Here is a 20,486-nt window from a genome sequence, read left to right as displayed (position 1 = left end):
CGAGTGGCTGAAATCTCCTATGTTTTATGGTCTTCTAATTTGAGGTGGTTTTACTACAAGGAAAATTTCATAGCCGGCTAAGTCAGAATCTCAAATCAATATTTCAAATATGTTTTGATGGTAAACTGAATGAAGATTAATTTTAAGCTTTACCATGCTGTGTGACTGGTTCAATCTGTAAATACCTTGTTTTTAAATTTGAATAGTTAAGATATTTACATTTCAGGACACAGCCTGCTCTTGTGATCAGATTCCCAGTCCCATTTTCTGGGACGTATAAGGAGCGGCTCGGTTTAAATCCATGTCTCTTGAATTCTCAGAGGGGAAATCTCTCAGTTTGAAAGAGAAAGGTCATTTTGATTTTTGGAGAAATTATTTAAATTAGTTTGGGTTACCCATTGTGGTTAGAAATTCCAGAAATGGAAGGCAGCACGGTGACGCAGTGGGTTAGCCCTGCTGCCTCACAGCGCCAAGGTCCCAGGTTCGATCCTGGCTCTGGGTCACTGTCTGTGTGGAGTTTGCACATTCTCCCCGTGTTTGCGTGGGTTTCGCCCCCACATCCCAAAGATGTGCAGGGTAGGTGGATTGGCCACGCTAAATTGCCCCTTAATTGGAAAAAAATGAATTGGGTACTCTAAATTTATTTTTAAAAAGAAATTCTAGAAATGGGAACAATTATTTCCAACCTGCTTATTATTTTGTCCACTTGCTGTTCGGTGGAATGATGTTTCCCATAAATATAAATGATTCTCATTCATTTACTTGTTCACCTTTTACAAAGTAAATTTGATGTTTAAATTTAACATGATGTGATGCTTAACTGTGTCGAGAACTGGAGTGGATAAAGGCGGAAGCTATTAACAGGCTGGGTTTGCTGTTTGTCCACAAAGGTGTGTTCACAAAGGTGTACCTTAATCTCGAGACAATTACAGCCTCTCTCTAAGGCATATAGGGTTGGAAGTTTCAATGAGTGTGATTTAGGATTTCAGCATAAGATAGGGAGTCAGTAATTATTTAATATTCGCGGCTTTCTGGAGAATTCCTGATGGACTTACGTGATGAAGAAATGACGATATATGTCCAAGTCAGGGTGGTGTATGACCTTGAAGGGCACCTGGTGACGATGGTGTTGCCTTGTATCTCCCTGATGTAGAGGTCTTTGGTACGGGATATGTTGTCAAAGAAGCCTTGGCAACTTACTGCAGTGCCTCTTGTAGATACTGCACACTGTGTGCTGGTAGTGAAGGGAGTGGAAATTTAAGGAGATGGATAGGCTGCTTCAGGGAACTACTTTGTCCTGGATGGTGTCCAGTTTCTTGAGTGTTGTTGGAACTGAACCCATCCAGTCAAGTGGAGAGTATTCCATCACACTCCTGACACATTCCTGGTCCATGAATCACAAATAGTTAGTGTGCAGGTAGTGAGTGATTAGGAAGGCAGATGGAATGTTGTCGTTTATTGCTTGGAGACTGTGATATGAAGCTGTACAAGGGTGTTGGCGAGACCACATTTAAAGTACTGTGTACAGTTTTGGTCCCCTTATTGAAAAACATATATATATGCATCAGAAGCAGTTCAGAGAAGGTTCACTCGATTGATACCATAGAACCTACAGTGCAGAAGGAGGACACCCGGCCAATTGAGTCCGCACCGGCCCCCGGAAAGAGCACCTCGCCCACGCCTCCACCCCATCCCTACCACCCAGCAACCCCACCCAACCCTTTGGACACTAAGGGGCAATTTATCATGGCCAATCCACCTAACCTGCACATCTTTGGACTGTGGGAGAAAACCCACACAGACAAGGGAAGAAAGTGCAAACTCCACACAGACAGTCACCCCAGGCCGGAATTGAACCCGAGACCCTGGAGTTGTGAGGCAGCAGTGCTGACCACTGTGCACCGTGCCGTCCCAAACCTAGGACACCTGGGATGGATAAGAGATATCTTACGAATAATGGTTGGACAGACTGGACTGTACCTATTAGAGTTTAAAAGAATAAGAGGTAATCTTATTGGGACATATAAGACCCCAAAAGTATTGTACAGGGTGGATGCTAAGGGGATGTTTCCCTTCATGAAAGAGACGAGAACAAGGGAACACAGTTTAAAAATAAAGGGTCTCCATTTAAGATAGATCTGAGACTATTTTTGAGTTGTGAGTCTGTGGCATTCTCTTTCCCCAGAGAGCTGTGGAGGTAGGGCCATTGAATATTTTTAAGGCAGGCTGGGTTAGATGGATTCTTTACTGACAAAGGGGTCAAAGGGGGTGGACAGGAAAGAAGTGGCCATGATCTTATCAAATGTCAGACCAGTCTCGAGGAGCTGTATGGCCTACCCCTGCTCATATTCATAAAGTCACGTGACTGGGCCTTGTGAATGGTGGAGAGCCCAGAGCCTATGTTGAGCATTGCCACAAATTATCCAGCCTCATACTGCGTATATGTGGCTGGTCCAATTGAGATTCAGTCAATGATGACCCACCTGCATCCTCCACCCCTCAGAATGTTGAAGGAGTGGATTTGGTATTGATAATTCGAAAAAGAGCAGAGGAGTTCTGTCTGGTATCTTGGTCGATATTCCTCAATCAAGGTCATTATAAACAGATGATCTGATCATTATCACAATGCTGATTATGGGAACTGGCTGTGTGCGAATTGGCTGCTGTATTTCCCACATGACGACAGTGATAACACCCCACAAGTCCTTAATTGGCTGTAAAGTTCTTTGGTAGCCACAAGCCTGTCTAACACTTACCACTGCTTGCACCACACCATTGTTTCAGATTGTTGAAAATTGGACACAACTATTAAATCATAGAATTCCGACAGTGTAGAAGGAGGCCATGTGGCCCATTAAGTCCGCACCAGCCGTTGGAAAGAACACCTTACTTAAGCCATGTTGCTAACTTTTGGTTGGTTTAATTGGCTCTGTTGTATAACCTTTGCTCTAGAGTCGCAAGATATCATAGATTATCATAGAATTTACAGTGCAGAAGGAGGCCATTCGCCCCATCGAGTCTGCACCGGCTCCTGGAAAGAGCACCCTACCCAAGGTCAACACCTCCACCCTATCCCCATAACCCAGTAACCCCACCCAACACTAAGGCCAATTTTGGACACTAAGGGCCATTTAGAATGGCCAATCCACCTAACCTGCACATCTTTGGACTGTGGGAGGAAACCGGAGCACCCGGAGGAAACCCACGCATGCACGGGGAGGACGTGCAGACTCCGCACAGACAGTGACCCAAGCCGGAATCGAACCTGTGACCCTGGAGCTGTGAAGCAATTGTGCTAGCCACAGTGCTACCGTGTTGCCCACGAGGTTCAAGTTCAAGCAATGATCAGTAACTCAACACACCAATTAGTAAGATTCAAATCAAAGCACATTTATTATATACAGTAAATCACTACTCATGCATAAACTCTACTTTCTAAGCTATTTCTATCATTAACAGGCCAATACTTAGCTTTGGACTGGCCCACCAGGCCAGGGGAACAAATGGCCTTTCGTTCAGGTCCTGAGTCTGCGGGATTCAAAAGCTGGTATGGACTGGTAGCTAGGAGCGCCTATCTCGTAGCGAGTGTTGACTTGAGACTTACTTGCTTGGAGGCCTCTGGACAGTTCACTCTCAGGGGTTGCTTCGCGTTGCTGAGTGACCCTGTCAAGAAGGACGATTTGAACTTGGGGGCTTTACTTCATAGTCTCCAGGGGCTTCCCGCCATTCGGGGCGGACCCTGTCCCTGGTTCCAAGTGATTGGACTTCGTTCCAATCACTTGGTTCGATTTCTCCAATGCTGGAGCGGTTCCCTGATCAATGGGCGGTCTTTAAGTGTCCGTTAACCTCTTTTGTGTTGGCTCCTGCTGGCGCCGAGGAGTCTGGCTTGGCTTTGTTTACCTTAAAATGTTTTGATTGTTCCCGGGGATTGCTCATTACTATGTAGATGGCTGCTACATTACTATGCAGATGGCTGCTTGTATCGATGCTGTCTGGGTTTCTGCAGAGTCTAATACACAGTAAACTTGCACCTGCTAGTTTTTGCCCGTGTTGGCTGAATTTCCCTTCAGCCTGTGCTGTTCTCCATTTTAAATCGGGAAGTGGCCATCTCAGGTGGCTACACGCCCTCCTTGTGATCCTAACGCAAAGCGTGAAGGATCACATAACTGCATTGTCTTCATTCCCTGACCCGGAGAGCACTCTTCTATGGCCTCTACACTGACCATAACTATGCAAGAAAATTTTAACTAACATTCTACGTGGCGCTATGTCAAAACAGGACATGCATTACAAAATAAGAAAAACAGTACCTCTAACTGTCTTCACTAAACTACACTCACTCAAACATTCAATCATATTAACTTCTTAAACAATACACACAAAATCATAGCAGCATTATTCACATTTTTCCTGGCTTGGCAGTCAAGCTCAGGATTGTACAATCGCTCATGAAACACATTTCTTTATTCACAAAAAGAATGCAAACTTTATTATAGATCGCGGGGGTCGGGGGCCTGGTCATAACCGAAAATAGGGGATCTTATCCAATATACCGGGGTGCGAGAGCAGTAGGCTCTCCTTCCCCATTTCCTCATGCGGATAGTCTGCACGATGCTGCAGAGTATCGCCAATACTAGTAGGGATTCTATTAAGTAGGACAGGGAGTACCAGGTTATAAACCTGTCACACCAAGATGGTGTGGTGTCGCTTGTGACTGGGCTCTGGGTGCTATGGGGAAGTGAATCATTAACAGCGGGGGGGATTGGGGTCAGGGGGTTCGCGTTCGTGCGCAACCAAATGTTCATTAGGGTGATGAGCAACACGGAGGATGTCCTCATGGTTTGTCTTCTTTCTCTTCTCTTTTCGTTTTGTCTCTTTTCCTGGCGCTTCTGGGGTTCTGTGGGATCAAGCATAGTGTCTGTTAATATCTTGGTTTAATATCTCATCTGTTACTATGTCTGTCCTTCAGTGCCAATTCTCCCTTTACAATTTGTCACCATGTGTGACTCTCTCATTTTTTATTTTTTTTAAACCGAATATTCAGGACCAGACACACTTAAAAGTACTGAAACAGTGCGAGCCGTCTCGCAGGCTGTGCGATTTACCATCCAAATGTTTGAGGATGTAAATAGCATGGGGATGGCAACCTAAGGGTCGCCTGAAGCAAAACAAAACTTTTTGAACCAAAAGTGCCGAAATGAGGTGCGTATGGGCCGCGACGGGTAAGATTTGGATGGAATCCCCGGGTAGGACGGCGACCAATGCCGTGTGTGATCTACCCGAGCGAAGTTGACCAGAGGGGGGTCCTCAGGCAGGGCGGGTCCCAATGCCGTTTCTCCACTGCCTGAGCAACCGGCAAGAACGGGCAAGAAATGTAGTCATCGTGGGGGGGTTTCCGTAAAGGTTCTACCTTTAAACCTGAAGGGCAGTTATGAACGGTTTGTTTTTCTGTCGACAGACGAGTTCGACTGAACTGGCGTCTGGGACATTAACAAGTCTCTGTGGACAGACTAGTTCCTCTGAACTAGCGTCCGGGACAAACTAGTTTCTCTGACTGCCAGTGAGCGTCAGAAGGGTGGTGGCGTGGGGCTGTGGAAAAATGTTGATCTTACAAACAACATTTAACAATACCACTACAAACAACGTTAAACAACATGCTGCAGATTCCAACTGAAAGGACTCTGTTTTCACCCAAGCGGTTCCTTTTTAAAACATCTGGACACCTCAGTTATCAGTTGCGAACAGGGTCGCAAAGGGAGTCAGACTCAAAGTCTTCATCTTCTCCCGGATGCCATGCTCTGGAATGTATTAGGGCTGCATGGTGCGATTTGGGGTCCATCTCATCGTTCCGGACGAGCCTGTATGAGTTATCTCGGTGCCAAAAGGTGGTGTCTAGTTCTGTGGGACTGAGTCGGGGTCGTAATCGTGGGGCGGTGGTCTTTGGTGGGGTTTATTGAGGAAAGTGATGAGGAATGGATCACTCGAATCGTGGTCAGATTCGCTGGGTGTGGGTCCTGTTGCATGGGGATAGTAGGGAGGCGTGCTGTGGCTTTTGTCTGAGCCACAGTCGCTGTCGCCTGTGGGCGTTCCGGGGCGGAGTCTAGAGGTCGGGGGTGGAGTTGAGGTTGAGTCCGTGGCTGGGCTGGACGTGTTGGGGGAGGGTAGGGTTACGTCGGCTGTGGGTGGGGCGTGGCCTGCTGCGTCGAGCATGACGTGGTGTGCGTGGTTGGACTGTGGGCCATATGCCTTAAGCGTTAATATGGAACCACGCAGCCTTTCCGTTGGGGTACTTAATTTTATATACGGAGGGGCTTACTTTGTCCGCAATGGAGTACGGACCCGAATACTTTGGTGACAGGAATGTGCTGGGGTTGTATATGGAGAGCATGACTTGCTGTCCTACCTCAAACTCAGTCGCATGCACTGCCTTGTCGAAACAGGCCTTGCTCTGATTCTTTTGTGTGCCTAATCGTACCGTGGCTGCTACCTGAGCCGTTTTAACATTCTCTACCAGTTGTTCTACTGCTTTCTCGTATGTGAGGGCCGTCACTTCGGGGCTGGTCAAATCTAATCCCAATAAAAATTCTGTGCCTTTCATGGGGTGTCCGGTCATGAGGGTGTGTGGGGTGTAGATGTTGAAACTGTATTTCGCAAAAACATCAGCGCAAAAGGGAGGACTGAATCCCAAGTGGTGTTGTTTTGCTGGACCATTTTTCTGAGGGTTGATTTTAGGGTCCGATTCATGCGCTCCATGATACCACTTGACTGGGGGTGGTATGCAATGTGGAATTTTTGGGTAATGCCAAATATCGTAAGGACGTTCTTCATGATACGTCCTGTAAAATGGGAACCTTGGTTGGATTCAATGCTGCGGGGGAGTCCCCATCTCGTAAAGATGTGGTGGGTTAGGATCTTGGCTGTGGTCTTTGCTGTGTTCGTTCTGGATGGGAATGCCTCTCCCCATTTTGTAAACGTGTCTATCACAATGAGTACATACTTATAACCATTCCTGCAAGGGGGCAATGGACCTATAAAATCAATCTGGAGGTTAGTCCAGGGGCCATTAACGGGGCAGGTGTGAATAAGTTGAGTTTTCTTGGCGTATCTGTCCAGATTGTTCTGGGCACAGATAAGGCAATTCTCAACATAGTGCGTTAAGTCTTCTTTTAAACTTGGCCACCAACAGAGCTGCCTGAGGTGGGCTGTAGTGGGATCAATTCCCTGATGTCCATGACTGTCATGGAATAAACAAATGAGCTGATTCCTGTCCTGTTCAGGAACCACATAAAGGGTGTCTGTTAACACCACACCATCATGTGTGGTCAGTTCATTTTTAAATCCTCAATATTAGTCTGCGAGACCTGAACTGCTGGTGGGCTCTTGGGGGGTGGGGGGTCGCAAAAATATCCGTGCCTGGAACCTGCTTTTGCCAGTGCGTCGGCCTTTACATTTGCAGGGGGGGGAGGAACGATGGTGACTTCGAACTTTAACGATTCCGAATGTCCTGTTCTGTGCTTTTTCTAAAATGTGGCGGAGCAATGGGGCTGAAGGGAGGGGCTTTCCGTCTGCGGAAACAAATCCTCTTTCTTTCCACAGGAGTAGGAATTCTGTGAGGCTATTGCAGACATAGATTCTGTCCGAATATATGTCTGCTGGGCTGGGGAAGGAATCTGGGTGAACCACAATGTACGCCACGGCTGCTAGTTCTGCCGCCTGTGCGCCTAAGTGCCCTGGAAGTTTTATTGCTATTTCTTCTAGGGCACTTCCCTGTGCATCCTCAACATAAATGCCGCATCCTGTAATGCGCTTCCCTTCTAATATTGTGGAAGATTCATCCACATATATTCTTATGGGTTCGCACGTGTCTGTGTGCTTGGGGCTCTGGGTTGGACTACCTATCTTTCTGGGGGGTGTTTTTGCAATAAAGGGGCCTGTGTTGTGGTGTGGTGAGATGATTTCACATTCATGGGGGGTGCCGGGGTACTGTAGGTTATCTGCTGAGAAAGTGTGGGTCTTGGTCCTTTTAACGGTGATGTCCCGTCCCTGCAAAAGAAGGGTCCATCTAGCTGCTCTTATTTGACTGACTGTACCGTCCTTAAGTCGTCCGTCCAGTAAAAGTTGGGTGGGGGTGTGTTCCGTCAGGATTGTGATGGGGTTCAGTCCGGTTATGTATGAAAAATATTGTACTGCCCAAAAAACTGCGAGCAGATGCCTTTCACAGGCTGAAAATCCCTACTCCACAGCATCTAAGACTCTGGAGGCGTAAGCCACGGGCCTTAACTGTTCGTGCCGTTCCTGGAGGAGCACGGCCAAAAGGGTGCGGTCTGTGCTTGCTGTCTCTATAGCGTAGGGGGAAAGCGGGTCTGGAACTTGTAGTGCGGGGGCTGCTATGAGTGCCTGTTTTTAAAGAGTCCACAGCATCCGTATGCTGCGGAAGCCATTCCCAGGGGGCTCCTTTCTTTAGGAGGTCTGAGAGGGGCGCTGCCTTGCTGGCGAAACCGTCAATGTGGTTTCGGCAGTAGCCAACCAGTCCTAAAAATGACTGGAGGGCTGAAACGTTCTGGGGAAGGGGCAATTTGGCAATCGATTCAATCCTTTTATGCTCGATCTCGCATTTACCATGTGTGATAATTGTACCCAAATATATCACCTTGTTTTCCAAAATTTGGGCCTTTTTGGGGTTAATTTTACATCCAATTCTCTGTAGGAGTTCCAGGAGTTCGGCCAGAAGCTCGATGTGCTCTGCCTTGGTGTCTGTCTGCAGTAATAGGTCGTCCACATGCTGGACCAGACATTCGGGGCGAGAAAATTTTGACAAACCATTTGCCAACTGTCGGTGGAAAATGGAGGGGGAGTTGTGGAATCCTTGTGGAATGCATGTGTACTGCTGATTTTTAAAAGTGAAGGCAAATTTGTATTGGCACGCTTTTGCCAATGGAATGGACCAGAATCCATTACTGACGTCCAAAACCGTGAAATATCGTGAGTTGAGTCCCTGTTTGAGCATGGTCTCGGGACTTGTGGCTACCGTGGGGGCTGCTGCGGGGGTGACTTTGTTGAGTTCCCGGTAATCGATGGTCAGTTGCCATGATCCATCGGGCTTTCTCACTGGCCAAATCGGGGCATTATTAGTGGAGGCTACTGATCTGAGTATGCCCTGCTCTCATCAGCTGTCGATCACATTTGCGATTTCCCCCTCTGCCTCTTGGGGAAATCCGTATTGCTTTTGGGGTCTAGGGTCAGGTCCTGTGATTTGAACGGAACCAGTCATCCGGCCACAGTCGTGTTTGTGGGTCGCGAATGCTGTCCTGTGCTTCTGCAGAACTGCCCTAACCTGCTTGTCTGTGCTAATTGTGGTCGGGTCAAACCAAAAATCGCCGACTGCGCTAATCTTGTTGGCATATTCTCCTATTGTGAGCGTTGCGGGGGCTTTTGTGGATTTTGCCATTTTCCAAACACATTAATTTACTGGATCAAAGGACAGGTTGTGGGAATTCATAAAGTCTATGCCTAAAATGTGTTCTGCTGTGTGGGGTAGATCGACTAAAACTATGGGGTGCCTGGTGGTGATGTTGCCGATTTGAATGGGTACAGGGGCTGTGATGTGTCCCTGCTGTGAGTGGCCTGTAAAGCCACTGAGGGTGATGGTGGCTGTAGTGGGCCACGTGTCCTTTTGAAACATGGTGGAGGAATTGATTGTGGCCCGGGATCCTCCTGTGGCCCAGAGAAACTCGATGGGCTGTCCCCGTATCTTTGCTGCAACTACTGGTCGGCCGGACCTATCCCAAAGGGTGTCGCAGACCCAACTGGGGGAGCCCGAACACCGTCATTCCGTTCCGTTCAGGTCCGCCTGATCTGAACGGGTGCCCACACTATGTATGGGCTCTGTCCTATTCTTATTCAGTGCCTGCCTGCTGGTCTCTCTGTGGCTTTCGTGGGGCATTGCATTCTCTTGCAAAGTGTCCTAACTGTCCACAGTTGTAACATTCCTGTGGCTTTTGTGGGGGCTGTTCCTGCCTTAATTTACCCATGCGGGGTTCTGGTGTGCCTTAACTGTGTGAATGTCTGCTTCTGCCTGCTGTTCTTCGGGATTTTTATTCGTGGGTTTGTTTTGAACAGATCGCTCCCAGGTGCGGGACAATCTTTTTACAACCCATTTCTCATTATGAGCCTCCTCTGAGGAATCATAATTGGCACAAGCTTTTTGTCCTGTTTCTGCGGCGTGGGAGATAAGGGTGTTGCCATTTGGCCATGTTGTCTGGGGACAAATGGGCACGGTCTCCGAAAACTGCTGCGAAATGGATCCATAAGCGTCCAGCAAACGCTGTGGGGTGCTCGGTTTTCTTTTGCCTGCACTTATTGAGGCCTTCTACGGGGTCACCCCGTTATACCCGATCGTGTCTAGGATCGCATTTCTGCAAGGGTGCCTCCTCCTACATTCTGTGGGTCGGGAAGGGCTGCTACGACCGAAGGGTCTAAACTCAAAACTGTGAGCTTTACTTGCTCTCGCTCATCCAGGCCGTACATGGTAGTCTGCTGTTTTACTCTGGCAAAGAAGTGGTGGGGGTCTGAGGTGGGGAGGAACGGTTTGATTTTATCGCACGCGTCCCGTAATTGGGTCACTGTTAAGGGGGCTGTGTGGTGGGTGGTGACTGGGTTCATTGGAGCCTGAACTATCTGCTCTGTGGGGGGTTGGGGCGCTTTTCTCTTCTGGGGCTTTCCCCGCGCACATGTTCCCTGAGCATATCTGTGCGTTATCTCACTCAATTCATTCCAGTCAGGGCTGTCTTCCTCATCTAACTGGGTTCCAAAGATTTCCTGGAATCCTTTTTGAACTGAAAGCAGAGATTGCAGTTCTGCAATCTGCTTCCGGCACTTTGCGTGGTCTAATGAGCTTTGTCTTTGCTCCGTGGTGGTAGTATGGAGTGCTCTTAACGCTGCCTTCAGGTCGCTACACTGCCTTTGCAATGCCTCTATCTGCTTTTCTGTTTCCTCTCCGACCAGGACTGCACGTTGCGTGTCCTGATAGGCCTTTTCGTACTGGGATTGGAAGCTGCTTCGGTACGATAGACAAGACTGGTGTGCCCACTTGGCATCATCCACCTCTCCGTCCTTTGCTGCTAACTTCCTTCTTAATTCTACATTTTCTTTCTCTATCTCGCTCACATCGACCTTGCTCATTCGATGTGCCTCCTCTATCTCTCTACGGAGCTTCCGAACGACCTCCTCTGTGCCTCGCAATTGTGCCAAACAGGACACGATTGCCATCGGCTTGCGAGCTTTTCCTAAGCTTGTGAATCTCGCTCAGGTTCTCCCACCAAGTATGTCCTATACTCCCGGGACCTGTTTCCTCATTTTCACAGAATTCGCTCCAAAGGGGCCATCCTTTCCCTTTGAGGTACTTTCTGATTTCCTCTTCCCAAACGGGACACTGTCCTACTCTACTGCTGGTCGCTGCGACCACAAATTCTGCGGGGTTCATGAGGCATTGCATTGCCTGCATTGCCATCTTTCCTCTCTGAATACTTCTCGTAAAATTTGGAACAAGGGGTATTAAGGCGGTGCTATAATTACGGGTACGGCTTTCACTATTTTCCGGAATACAAACTCCCGACAGTTTTGTCGCAACAAAAAATCTATCAGTTTACCTTATAGCCCTGTTAGTTACGCATGTATTAACACACTTCCGAATTATGAGGATTGATCAGAACTGCTTGAACACTTGTGGTTTTCCTGTTCCCAATTGAATTTCTAATTCAAATTTTGGGTTCTCCCAGAGTGGTTAAGCCACTTCTAGATCGGGTCCCGGCGGATGTCGCCAGTAATATGTTGCTAACTCTTGGTTGGTTCAATTGGCTCTGTTTTATAACCTTTGCTCTAGAGTCGCCAGGTACCGCCACGAGGTTCAAGTTCAAGTAATGATCAATAACTCAACACACCAATTAGTATGATTCAAATCAAAGCACATTTATTATACACAGTAAATCACTACTCCTGCATAAACTCTACTTTCTAAGCTATTTCTATCATTAACAGGCCAATACTTAGCTTTGGACTGGCCCACCAGGCCAGGGGAACAAATGGCCTTTCGTTCAGGTCCTGAGTCTGCGGGATTCAAAAGCTGGTATGGACTGGTAGCTAGGAGGGCCTATCTCGTAGCGAACGTTGACTTGAGACTTACTTGCTTGGAGGCCGCTGGACAGTTCACTCTCAGGGGTTGCTTTGCGTTGCTGAGTGACCCTGTCAAGAAGGACGATTTGAACTTGGGGGCTTTACTTTATAGTCCCCAGGGGCTTCCCGCACTTCGGGGCGGACCCAGTACCTGGTTCCAAGTGATTGGACTTCGATTTCTCCAATGCTGGAGCGGTTCCCTGATCATTGGGCGGTCTTTAAGTGTCCGTTAACCTCTTTTGTGTTGGCTCCTGCTCGCGCCAAGGAGTCTGGCTTGGCTTTGTTTACCTTAAAATGTTTTGATTGTTCCCGGGGATCGCTCATTACTATGTAGATGGCTGCTACATTACTATGCAGATGACTGCTTGTATCGATGCTGTCTGGGTTTCTGCAGAGTCTAATACACAGTAAACTTGCACCTGCTAGTTTTTGCCTGTGTTGGCTGAATTTCCCTTCAGCCTTTGCGGTTCTCCATTTTAAATCGGGAAGCGGCCAACTCAGGTGGCTACAGCCGAGACCTCCACTCTATCCCCATAACCCAGTAACCCCACCTAACCTTTTGGACCTAGGGCCAATTTAGCATGGCCAATCCACCTAAACTGCACATCTTTGAACAGTGGGAGGAAACCAGAGCACCCGGGGAGAATATGCAAACTCGACAGTCACCCGAGGTCGGAAATGAACCTGGGCCCCTGGTGCTGTGAGGCAGCAATGCTAACCACTGTGCCACTGTCCCGCCCGTGAGCTGAATTTCCAACCCCATAACCTTAGTATTACAAATCCAGAATATTAACCATCTCTGCCCAGACCTCAGCCCATCTGCTGCTGAAACCCTTATCTATAGACACAGCTATTCTCATGTTCTCCCTGCTGACCTCCCATTATGTCAACCCATATGAAGTGCAGTGCATTCTAAACTCTGCTGCCTCTATCCTATCCCTTTAAACCATCACCTTTGTCCTCACTAACCAGCATTAGCTTTTGGGGGGCTTGGAAGAGTTGTACAAGAAGGTTGTATATAGCGGGGTCGAGGAGAGATAATAAACAAGGAGGTTGTATATCATAGGGTTAGACTGTTAACCAGGAGGTTGTATATGGCAGGGTTAGACTGTGTACGAGGAGGTTGAATGTCACAGTGTCAGACTGTGTACAGAGAGGTTGTATAAAGCAGGGTCAGATTGTGTACACAGAGGTTGTATATAGCAGGGTCAGATTGTGCAGATGGTCTGAGGTTGTATGTAGTGGAATGTGTTGGAAATATACACGGTTTGATAAATAGCAGAAACTGAGAGAATGTTTATCGGGGTTTCTGTAAAGTTTGAAATGGGGCGACCATGAATGATTTGTATCTCAGTATGGGAGTGACTGTACCAGAGGTTTTTAACTGCAAGTGACTATAACCCATGTTTTATTCATAGCAAGGTCTCAGAATGACTGTGCTAACCACACTGTCCCACCAATGGATATTACTCCTTTTGGATCATGCTGTGCTCATGTGCTTATTGAGGTGAACTATATGCAGTGAATGAGGAAGGTATTATCTCTAATAAATGTATAACAGCAGCTAGAACAATGTTGCTAATGACTTACTTCTGATTTTATTCTGCAGACCAAGCTACCTGCTACAATCACTGTGCCATTATCAGTACTCAACCAACCACTTAAAGGAAAAGGGGTGATGGCAGGACAAATCATCAAGGGTAACCTTGGAGCAAAGTAAGTAACAACTGGGATAATGTGGGCAGGGATGGTAGCAGATCAGATGAATTAAGTGGAGTGTGCCAAAGATAGGTGCTGGTGCCTCTATTTTTCTTTTAAAAGCTGGATGCTGGATTCAGCACTCAATGTCAATTGGTCCAGTTTGCAGATGATACTAAAAAGGCTGATTAAGCTAATGAGAAACCGAGACAATATTTATAAGCAGACTGAGCTGAGATATTCAAATTATTACTGATGAAGTTAAATTGTTCAGTGTTGAAAGAAAGGTTTCTTCTGTAACAAAATCATTCTTCATCTTGAAATCCTGGATTAAATCACTTATTCCGAGGTGGACAATCCTAATTTTTCCAACCTTTCTTCGAGTCCTTTTATTTCTGCTAAACCTCCTCTGTTCCTTTTCCACCCTTATATCTTTCCTGAAGGAAATTTTCTTTGGAAAGGATACAATTCCAGGTGCACAAATCGTTGAAAGTGGCAGGGCAGGTTGAGAAAGTGGCTATAAAACCAAAGGAGAAATGAAAAAGCATTTTTTTTTAACGCAGCAAGTGTTTCAGATCTGGAGAGCACTGCCTGAGAGTTGCTGATGGCAGATTCAATCATGGCTTTCAAAAGAAAATTGGATAATTGAAGAGAAAGGGGAGGCAGGGCAATGGGGGGGAAAGTGGGGCAAGCAGTGTTACTGTTAGAGAGAGACAGCATGGATTCAATGGGCAGAACGGCCCCTTCCTGTATTATAACCATTCTCTGGTAATTGAGATATTTAGGATGATCAAAGGACTTGGTGGACAGAAACTATTTCATCTGGTTGGGAAGGGAGTCTCGAACATTCAAATTAGAACCAGTTGTTCAGGGTGATGTCAGGAGGTGGTACTTACATAAAAGATAGTGAAAATCCTGGAACATTCTCTCCTAAAAAGCTGCTGAGGCTCGGGTCAATTGAAAATTTCAAACCTGAAGTTTGTAGATTTTTATTAGGTAAGAATACTAAGCTATGACAAAACCCACCTTGTTCTTTTTTTTATAAGTTCTGTTGTGTAAGTAGTTTCACTGTAAGCTTTGGGATATGTTTATTGCTTTTTATTACTATCTGTATTTCTATTTTTGTTATGTAAAAACGCTCATTGGAAAAACTTTAATAAAACATTTATTTTTAAAAAAGAATACTAAGTTATGAACAAAGGCAGGTGGATAGAGTTAAGATATAGATCAGCCATGGTCTCATTCAATAGCAGCACATTCTGCTGCTGTTTTATTGCCTTAGTCTCGGATTAGAAAAATGCAGGTTTTTCGGGAAGGATCCTCCTGATGGCTGCTAAGTGTGCCCTGCAGGAAGGCATGGCCACGCTTGCAGTGAAGATAGGGCCTAGCTGTGCAGTGAGCACCTCAACACTCACTGTGTGAGGCCCGATGACCGATGCTCACCTGGGTGAGCAACCAGAGATGGCTGACCGCACATGGAACCGATTCCCGAAGAGAGACGGAGCCTTCTGGATCGATTAGGCAGCTCTCACTTGTTTTAATCAAAGTCATGAATATGCAGCTATTTCTCACTTAATTATACTTTTTTCTAGTATCAGTGGACTTGGTCGGAACATCATTCTAACGACCATGCCGGCAGGAACCAAACTAATCGCTGGGAACAAGCCTGTCAGTTTTGTCACAGCACAGCAACTCCAGCAGCTTCAACAGCAGGGACAGGCCACACAGGTAATGGGGAGAGCGGATGTGGGAATTCCTCTTTCAAAATTTTTTTAAAAATTCCTTTATCCGAGTTGCAACGCCAAAGCTTAGAGTGGACAGGGGCAAACCCCTAATCCAGCCTCTTGCCTTCTCCAAAAACCAATTCAAATTGAATCCAATTCATGGTCCCCACAAGAGAGACATCCAGGCATTACTCCTGACCTCAGGCTCAACCTTAGCCAAAAGGCCGAGAAGCGAAGGAAGTGGGAATTCGAAAGGGAAGGGGTCGGGGGAAATGGTGGAGCCATTCTTTGGTGTTTGGGTGTTGCTGAGTATCAGTTATTAAGAAATTGGTTGTGGTTTAAAAGTCCAGGTAAATTGATTGATTGTCTTTTTTTTCCCAAGCATGTTTAATAATAATAATCGCTTATTGTCACAAGTAGGCTTCAATGAAGTTAGTGAAAAGCCCCTAGTCGCCACATTGCGGCGCCTGTTCGGGGAAGCCAGTACGGGAATTGAACCCGTGCTGCTGGCATTGTTCTGCATTACAAGCCAACTGTTTAGCCCACTGTGCTGTTCATTAAGGTTTTACATTTTAGAAAATGGCGCAACAAAATAATACATCACCATGAACTCAGCTCAGTATACACGAGTACAGAGAAAAGCAGAACAACATCACAACTGGCTTGATACAATCATTACACATTACTCGATACCTATACAGCACCACCAGAGACTGAGGGAGAAACAGGATGAGGCCATGAAAAGCATGGTAAAATGATGCACACCCTCCCACGCTGCGTCAGCCCACAATTACTGAGAGAAATCAGGATAAACTTTCTGCACCTTGTTCGGGTGCACATCGATATACATCTCCCTCAACTCTAGCAGCACGAAAGGCACCAACGACCCACCGCAACCTCGTCTCCTCGGATACCAGACTTATCTGTACCCATGTAAGAGCCAAGGACGGATTCTTTATATCCACTGTTACAAAAGCAATGAAAATATGAAAACCCCCAGTTCTAAGCGGAGTTACATATATATCCTACAATGCAACTTAATCCCAAAGCAGAACCAACATCTTTCTATACTATTATGCAGAGAGGATATGTTCGGATTATAATCAAACCTTCAGGGCCATCAAAGAAGAAAAGAGAAAGAGCTGAAACTACTAGAACTAACCCACAGGATAACAAGAGATCAGGGTCCAACCCTGGCTCCATATTCCCTGGTACACTCTGAACACCCACCAATGAAGAGAAGAACAGGTTGCTCATTTAAACAAGACAGCTTCCCACCCCCCAGGGGGAGAACAGGATATCCGCCAAAACACAGGACTTGGCTCATCCTCAGGCCCCCGTTCACCGAAGATGCAAAACCCAACCTCCCAGGACGCCTCGAATAAGTGCCTTTGAGAAGGGCATCCCGAGCCCCCAGGGGAATAGGATCCAGCTACAGCACCACACCTGGCTTAGCCCAACAATCCTGACACTCGGCAACGATACTCCTAGGGCCTCCAAAGCAGTCCAAACCCTGCACCTCAGCAGAACCTATACCTCTACAACCCTGTCCCACTTACACTAAGTACTAAGAAAAAAGAGATAATCATTCCAGTCCCAACCAGGGAAACCTTGTCCCGAGGAGGAGAAGAATTGGCAAGGCACCCAACAATTGGGTGCCCTGGGAAGGAGCACCGGTTCCCTCCCTGGTACAACCAGGGCAACAGATTTACCAACCTCACCTCAGTGAGCACCATTATTAAACTACTTGTTCCAATAGCTCTAAAGAGGAATAACGCCGGAGATCCAAAGTAGAAACGCAACCTTAAGGAAGAGTCAGACAGAACCCAGTCCTCCCCAAGATACAGAATCTGCTCAGGCCATTGAAGGAGAAGGGTACGGATTCTTAAATTCAAATAACAGTAAAAAAAATAAATCCAAGAAAAACCCAACACGGATTAGTTCTAACTGGCAAACTATCCTCAATCTCAGTGAGGACTGAACTAACCCTACCAACCCTATCTATCCACCCTACACCCCACCCTGGCTCTACTCGTCTTCTTTATAAACGAGATAAAGCATGACATAAAAGCATTCCCCTCCCACAACCACAAAGATTATAAGAAAAACAGTAAAACTGCACAGAGCACATTATACATAATCGACTCAATATGAGTTTGCTAGAACAGGATAATTGACAACACTCTGCTTCATTTTGCACAGTACTGCAGGAAAAAAAGACAACAATTTTTTAAAAAAGCAACAAAATAATCACCAGGGAGTAAAGTCCAGGATTAAAGAAAAATTACAGAATAAAGGCATCTCCCATGTTGCTCCCAAAGGCAGAGGTCAAGACAGAATGAATAAACACTTCAGGATCTTGTAAGGATCCTTCCTGTTTATTCTCTTACATCCCCTTTTATTTTGCCGTTACATTTTTGATCCATGGATGATTAATGGACATGAAAAGACCCTTTCTTCCTTTCACTTAGGTTTACTTAACCTTTTCCACCCCTCTTTGTTTGTCTGCCTTGTGTGTGTATGAGTAGAGGGTGGGGAAAGGTTAAAGTGAATTTACTTTAATATTTCATTATATTTCTTGTTATAAATAAACAGTAATTGTGTCCAGGTTTACAAACCTGGTTACTGATTATTGGGTTGCCACGGGCCAAAAACTTGGGTATTTTTGTAAAAATTATTGGTTAATTCATTGTGTTGTGACTCTGGGCAGGTGGGGCTGGAATTGACTGCGTACGAGCTCAGGGATTTGCAACAATCTCTCCAGGATTCCAATCATCAAAGTACAAAGCATCATCACTTCCACCATGCCGTTGCTCCGATGTCCAGGAAATCCCCATTCCAGGTCCCGGCCAAGAAGAATGACTTGACTCGCTCAGCCATCTCCAACCTCTCATGATGAGCATCGAGACAGGAAGAAATAGGACCAGTAATCAGGGGGCCAACTTGAAGATTGGATGTATTGTGCTCCCTCCAATCTGACCAGGAAAAGTGCCCTTTCGAGTGCAAGAACTTTTCATGGGCCTCCAACGTTCTCCTAACGATACCTCGCAATTCTTCAAAGTGAACTGTGACAACCTGTACCGCAGGTTCAACCAGAACAGCGCAATGATCAACCAGACCATCCGGATGGACACAGCACCACCAAGGAGAGAGGCCGCCCACTAGCAACTGTGTCATTGTAAGCTGGGCCCCAGCTGAGCCCACTCCGACTGCCATGAACAAACCAGGAGTTTTACGATTCATCTTGCTCTTCTTGCCAAACATCAATCGGGATCCTCCAGGGACACAGCTCAAGCCATGTAGCCCAAGAAAAAGACAATATGAAATGTGCACCAGGATAAAATAAACAATTAAAAGATGAGCAGAGCCAGATCTTGCAAAAACGCAACTGCTCCTGTGCTCACCTCGCGCGACCCCCCTTGATTGTCACTTTTGACCCATGTTGTTTTGCTTTATCTTCTGTTGCTACTTTGATTCTCATGTCTTTTTGCCAACTGTGTTATTTAATAATAACCCCCTCCCACCATTACTGATACTAATGGGAACTGTTTGTGTGAAGTTTTTTGTAGAAGAGTGATGCCAGGCAGGTCAAACTTATGGTGAGGATTTACTTCCTAGGTCCTGCCCTAATCTTCTGTATGTCTGTTTGTTTTTAGGTGAGGATTCAGCACCTGCCAACTCAGCAGCTTCACCAAGGAACAGTCATCAGCTCCACCAAACCTATCTCCACTGTCGTCGTGACAACTGCAGCATCAGTAAATCAGCCTCAGGACCAGTGATTATTGGAGCGGGGCTGCCAGATATGAGTGCCCAGAGGGATTTATTTATTACCCAGATCCTCCACTGTTTGCTCATTATTTCATATTGCGTTTAACTGGCAGCTGTGCCCAGTGTTTAGGGACCTGCTCCCGTTCTCCCTCATGCACTGACTCCAAGTGTAATCTACTTCAGTCTATAAAACTATATCATTACAAACCTGTACAGTAATTGTAATAAAACAGCTTCTGAGTCATGTATGTGTTATGCCAGGAATCCTTTCTGACTGACAGAGCTGCAGTTTGTGTATAGTGAAGACCAACTGACACTTCATTACCCATCCCTGAAGATTCCCAATGTACCAGGTTCACTGATCTGTGGCATTGCAGTGGGCATCCTGCAGTCAGTTTCAGTGCTTGTCAGAGGGGATGAAATATCGTCATGGGCGCCTGTTCCTGATTACAGGTGAGTCGTATGTGTGGAGGCAGTGTGTGTGTGTGGGGTGGGTGTGTGTGTATGTGTGGGGTGGGTGTGTATGTATGAGTGAGTGTGTGTATGTGTGGGCATGCGAGGGTGGGCATGTGTGTGTGCAGGGTGGGTGTGTGTGTGGGGTGGGTGTGTATGTAGATGTATGTGTGTGAAGGGGAGATTGTAACATGACTGTCAGATAATGGTGCCCCGTGATTGTTCCTCATGAGAGGCAGCAGGTAGTTGCCAGTTCAACACTTTGTGCGATTCTTTTTGTATAAGTGCTGAGTATGTTGTGATCTTTGTTTCCTTTACATTGAAACATGCTGAGAGTTTTGAATGTATAAATAATGTTTGAGGTGCTGTGTCGCTTGGGTGTAGTAAACTGCTCGCTGTGTCAGATAATGTGTTGTCACTCTGGGTATTGACAGACGACTGTCTTTATTACTGTTCTCACTCCAGCTTTCTGTTGGCAGGTGGTGGTTTAGGGAAATGAAATGTATTCGGAAACTCTGGACACTAGGTATTGGATCTACTGCAGTAATGGTGCTGTCCCATCACCTGTGTTCTATAACGTACTCGAAAGTTGCAAAACAAGTCCTTGAACAGATTGCCTCCCAAATCCATTTCCATATTTGAGCCAGTTTTCAACACTCCCACAGACATGTA

General features: G+C 46.3%; 1 protein-coding gene across 3 annotated transcripts in view; it reads left to right on the top strand.

Moving 5' to 3' along the window:
* Positions 1-19,605, top strand: part of nfrkb (nuclear factor related to kappaB binding protein) — a 166,239-nt gene extending 146,634 nt beyond the window's left edge. For all 3 annotated transcript variants that reach the window (XM_072486848.1, XM_072486850.1, XM_072486847.1), the window contains exons 24-26: positions 13,781-13,887; positions 15,462-15,597; positions 19,250-19,605. In XM_072486848.1, the coding sequence (XP_072342949.1) occupies positions 13,781-13,887; positions 15,462-15,597; positions 19,250-19,372 (366 nt within the window). In that variant the 3' untranslated portion in view covers positions 19,373-19,605. The remainder of the gene's footprint in view (positions 1-13,780; positions 13,888-15,461; positions 15,598-19,249) is intronic.
* The last annotated feature ends 881 nt before the right edge of the window (positions 19,606-20,486 follow it).

The sequence above is a fragment of the Scyliorhinus torazame genome, chromosome 21 (genome assembly GCF_047496885.1).
Source record: "Scyliorhinus torazame isolate Kashiwa2021f chromosome 21, sScyTor2.1, whole genome shotgun sequence".
In the NCBI taxonomy this organism is placed as follows: Eukaryota; Metazoa; Chordata; class Chondrichthyes; order Carcharhiniformes; family Scyliorhinidae; genus Scyliorhinus; species Scyliorhinus torazame.
The sequence above is the reverse complement of the archived record's forward strand: the minus strand, read 5'-3'. Positions and strand labels throughout refer to the sequence as shown.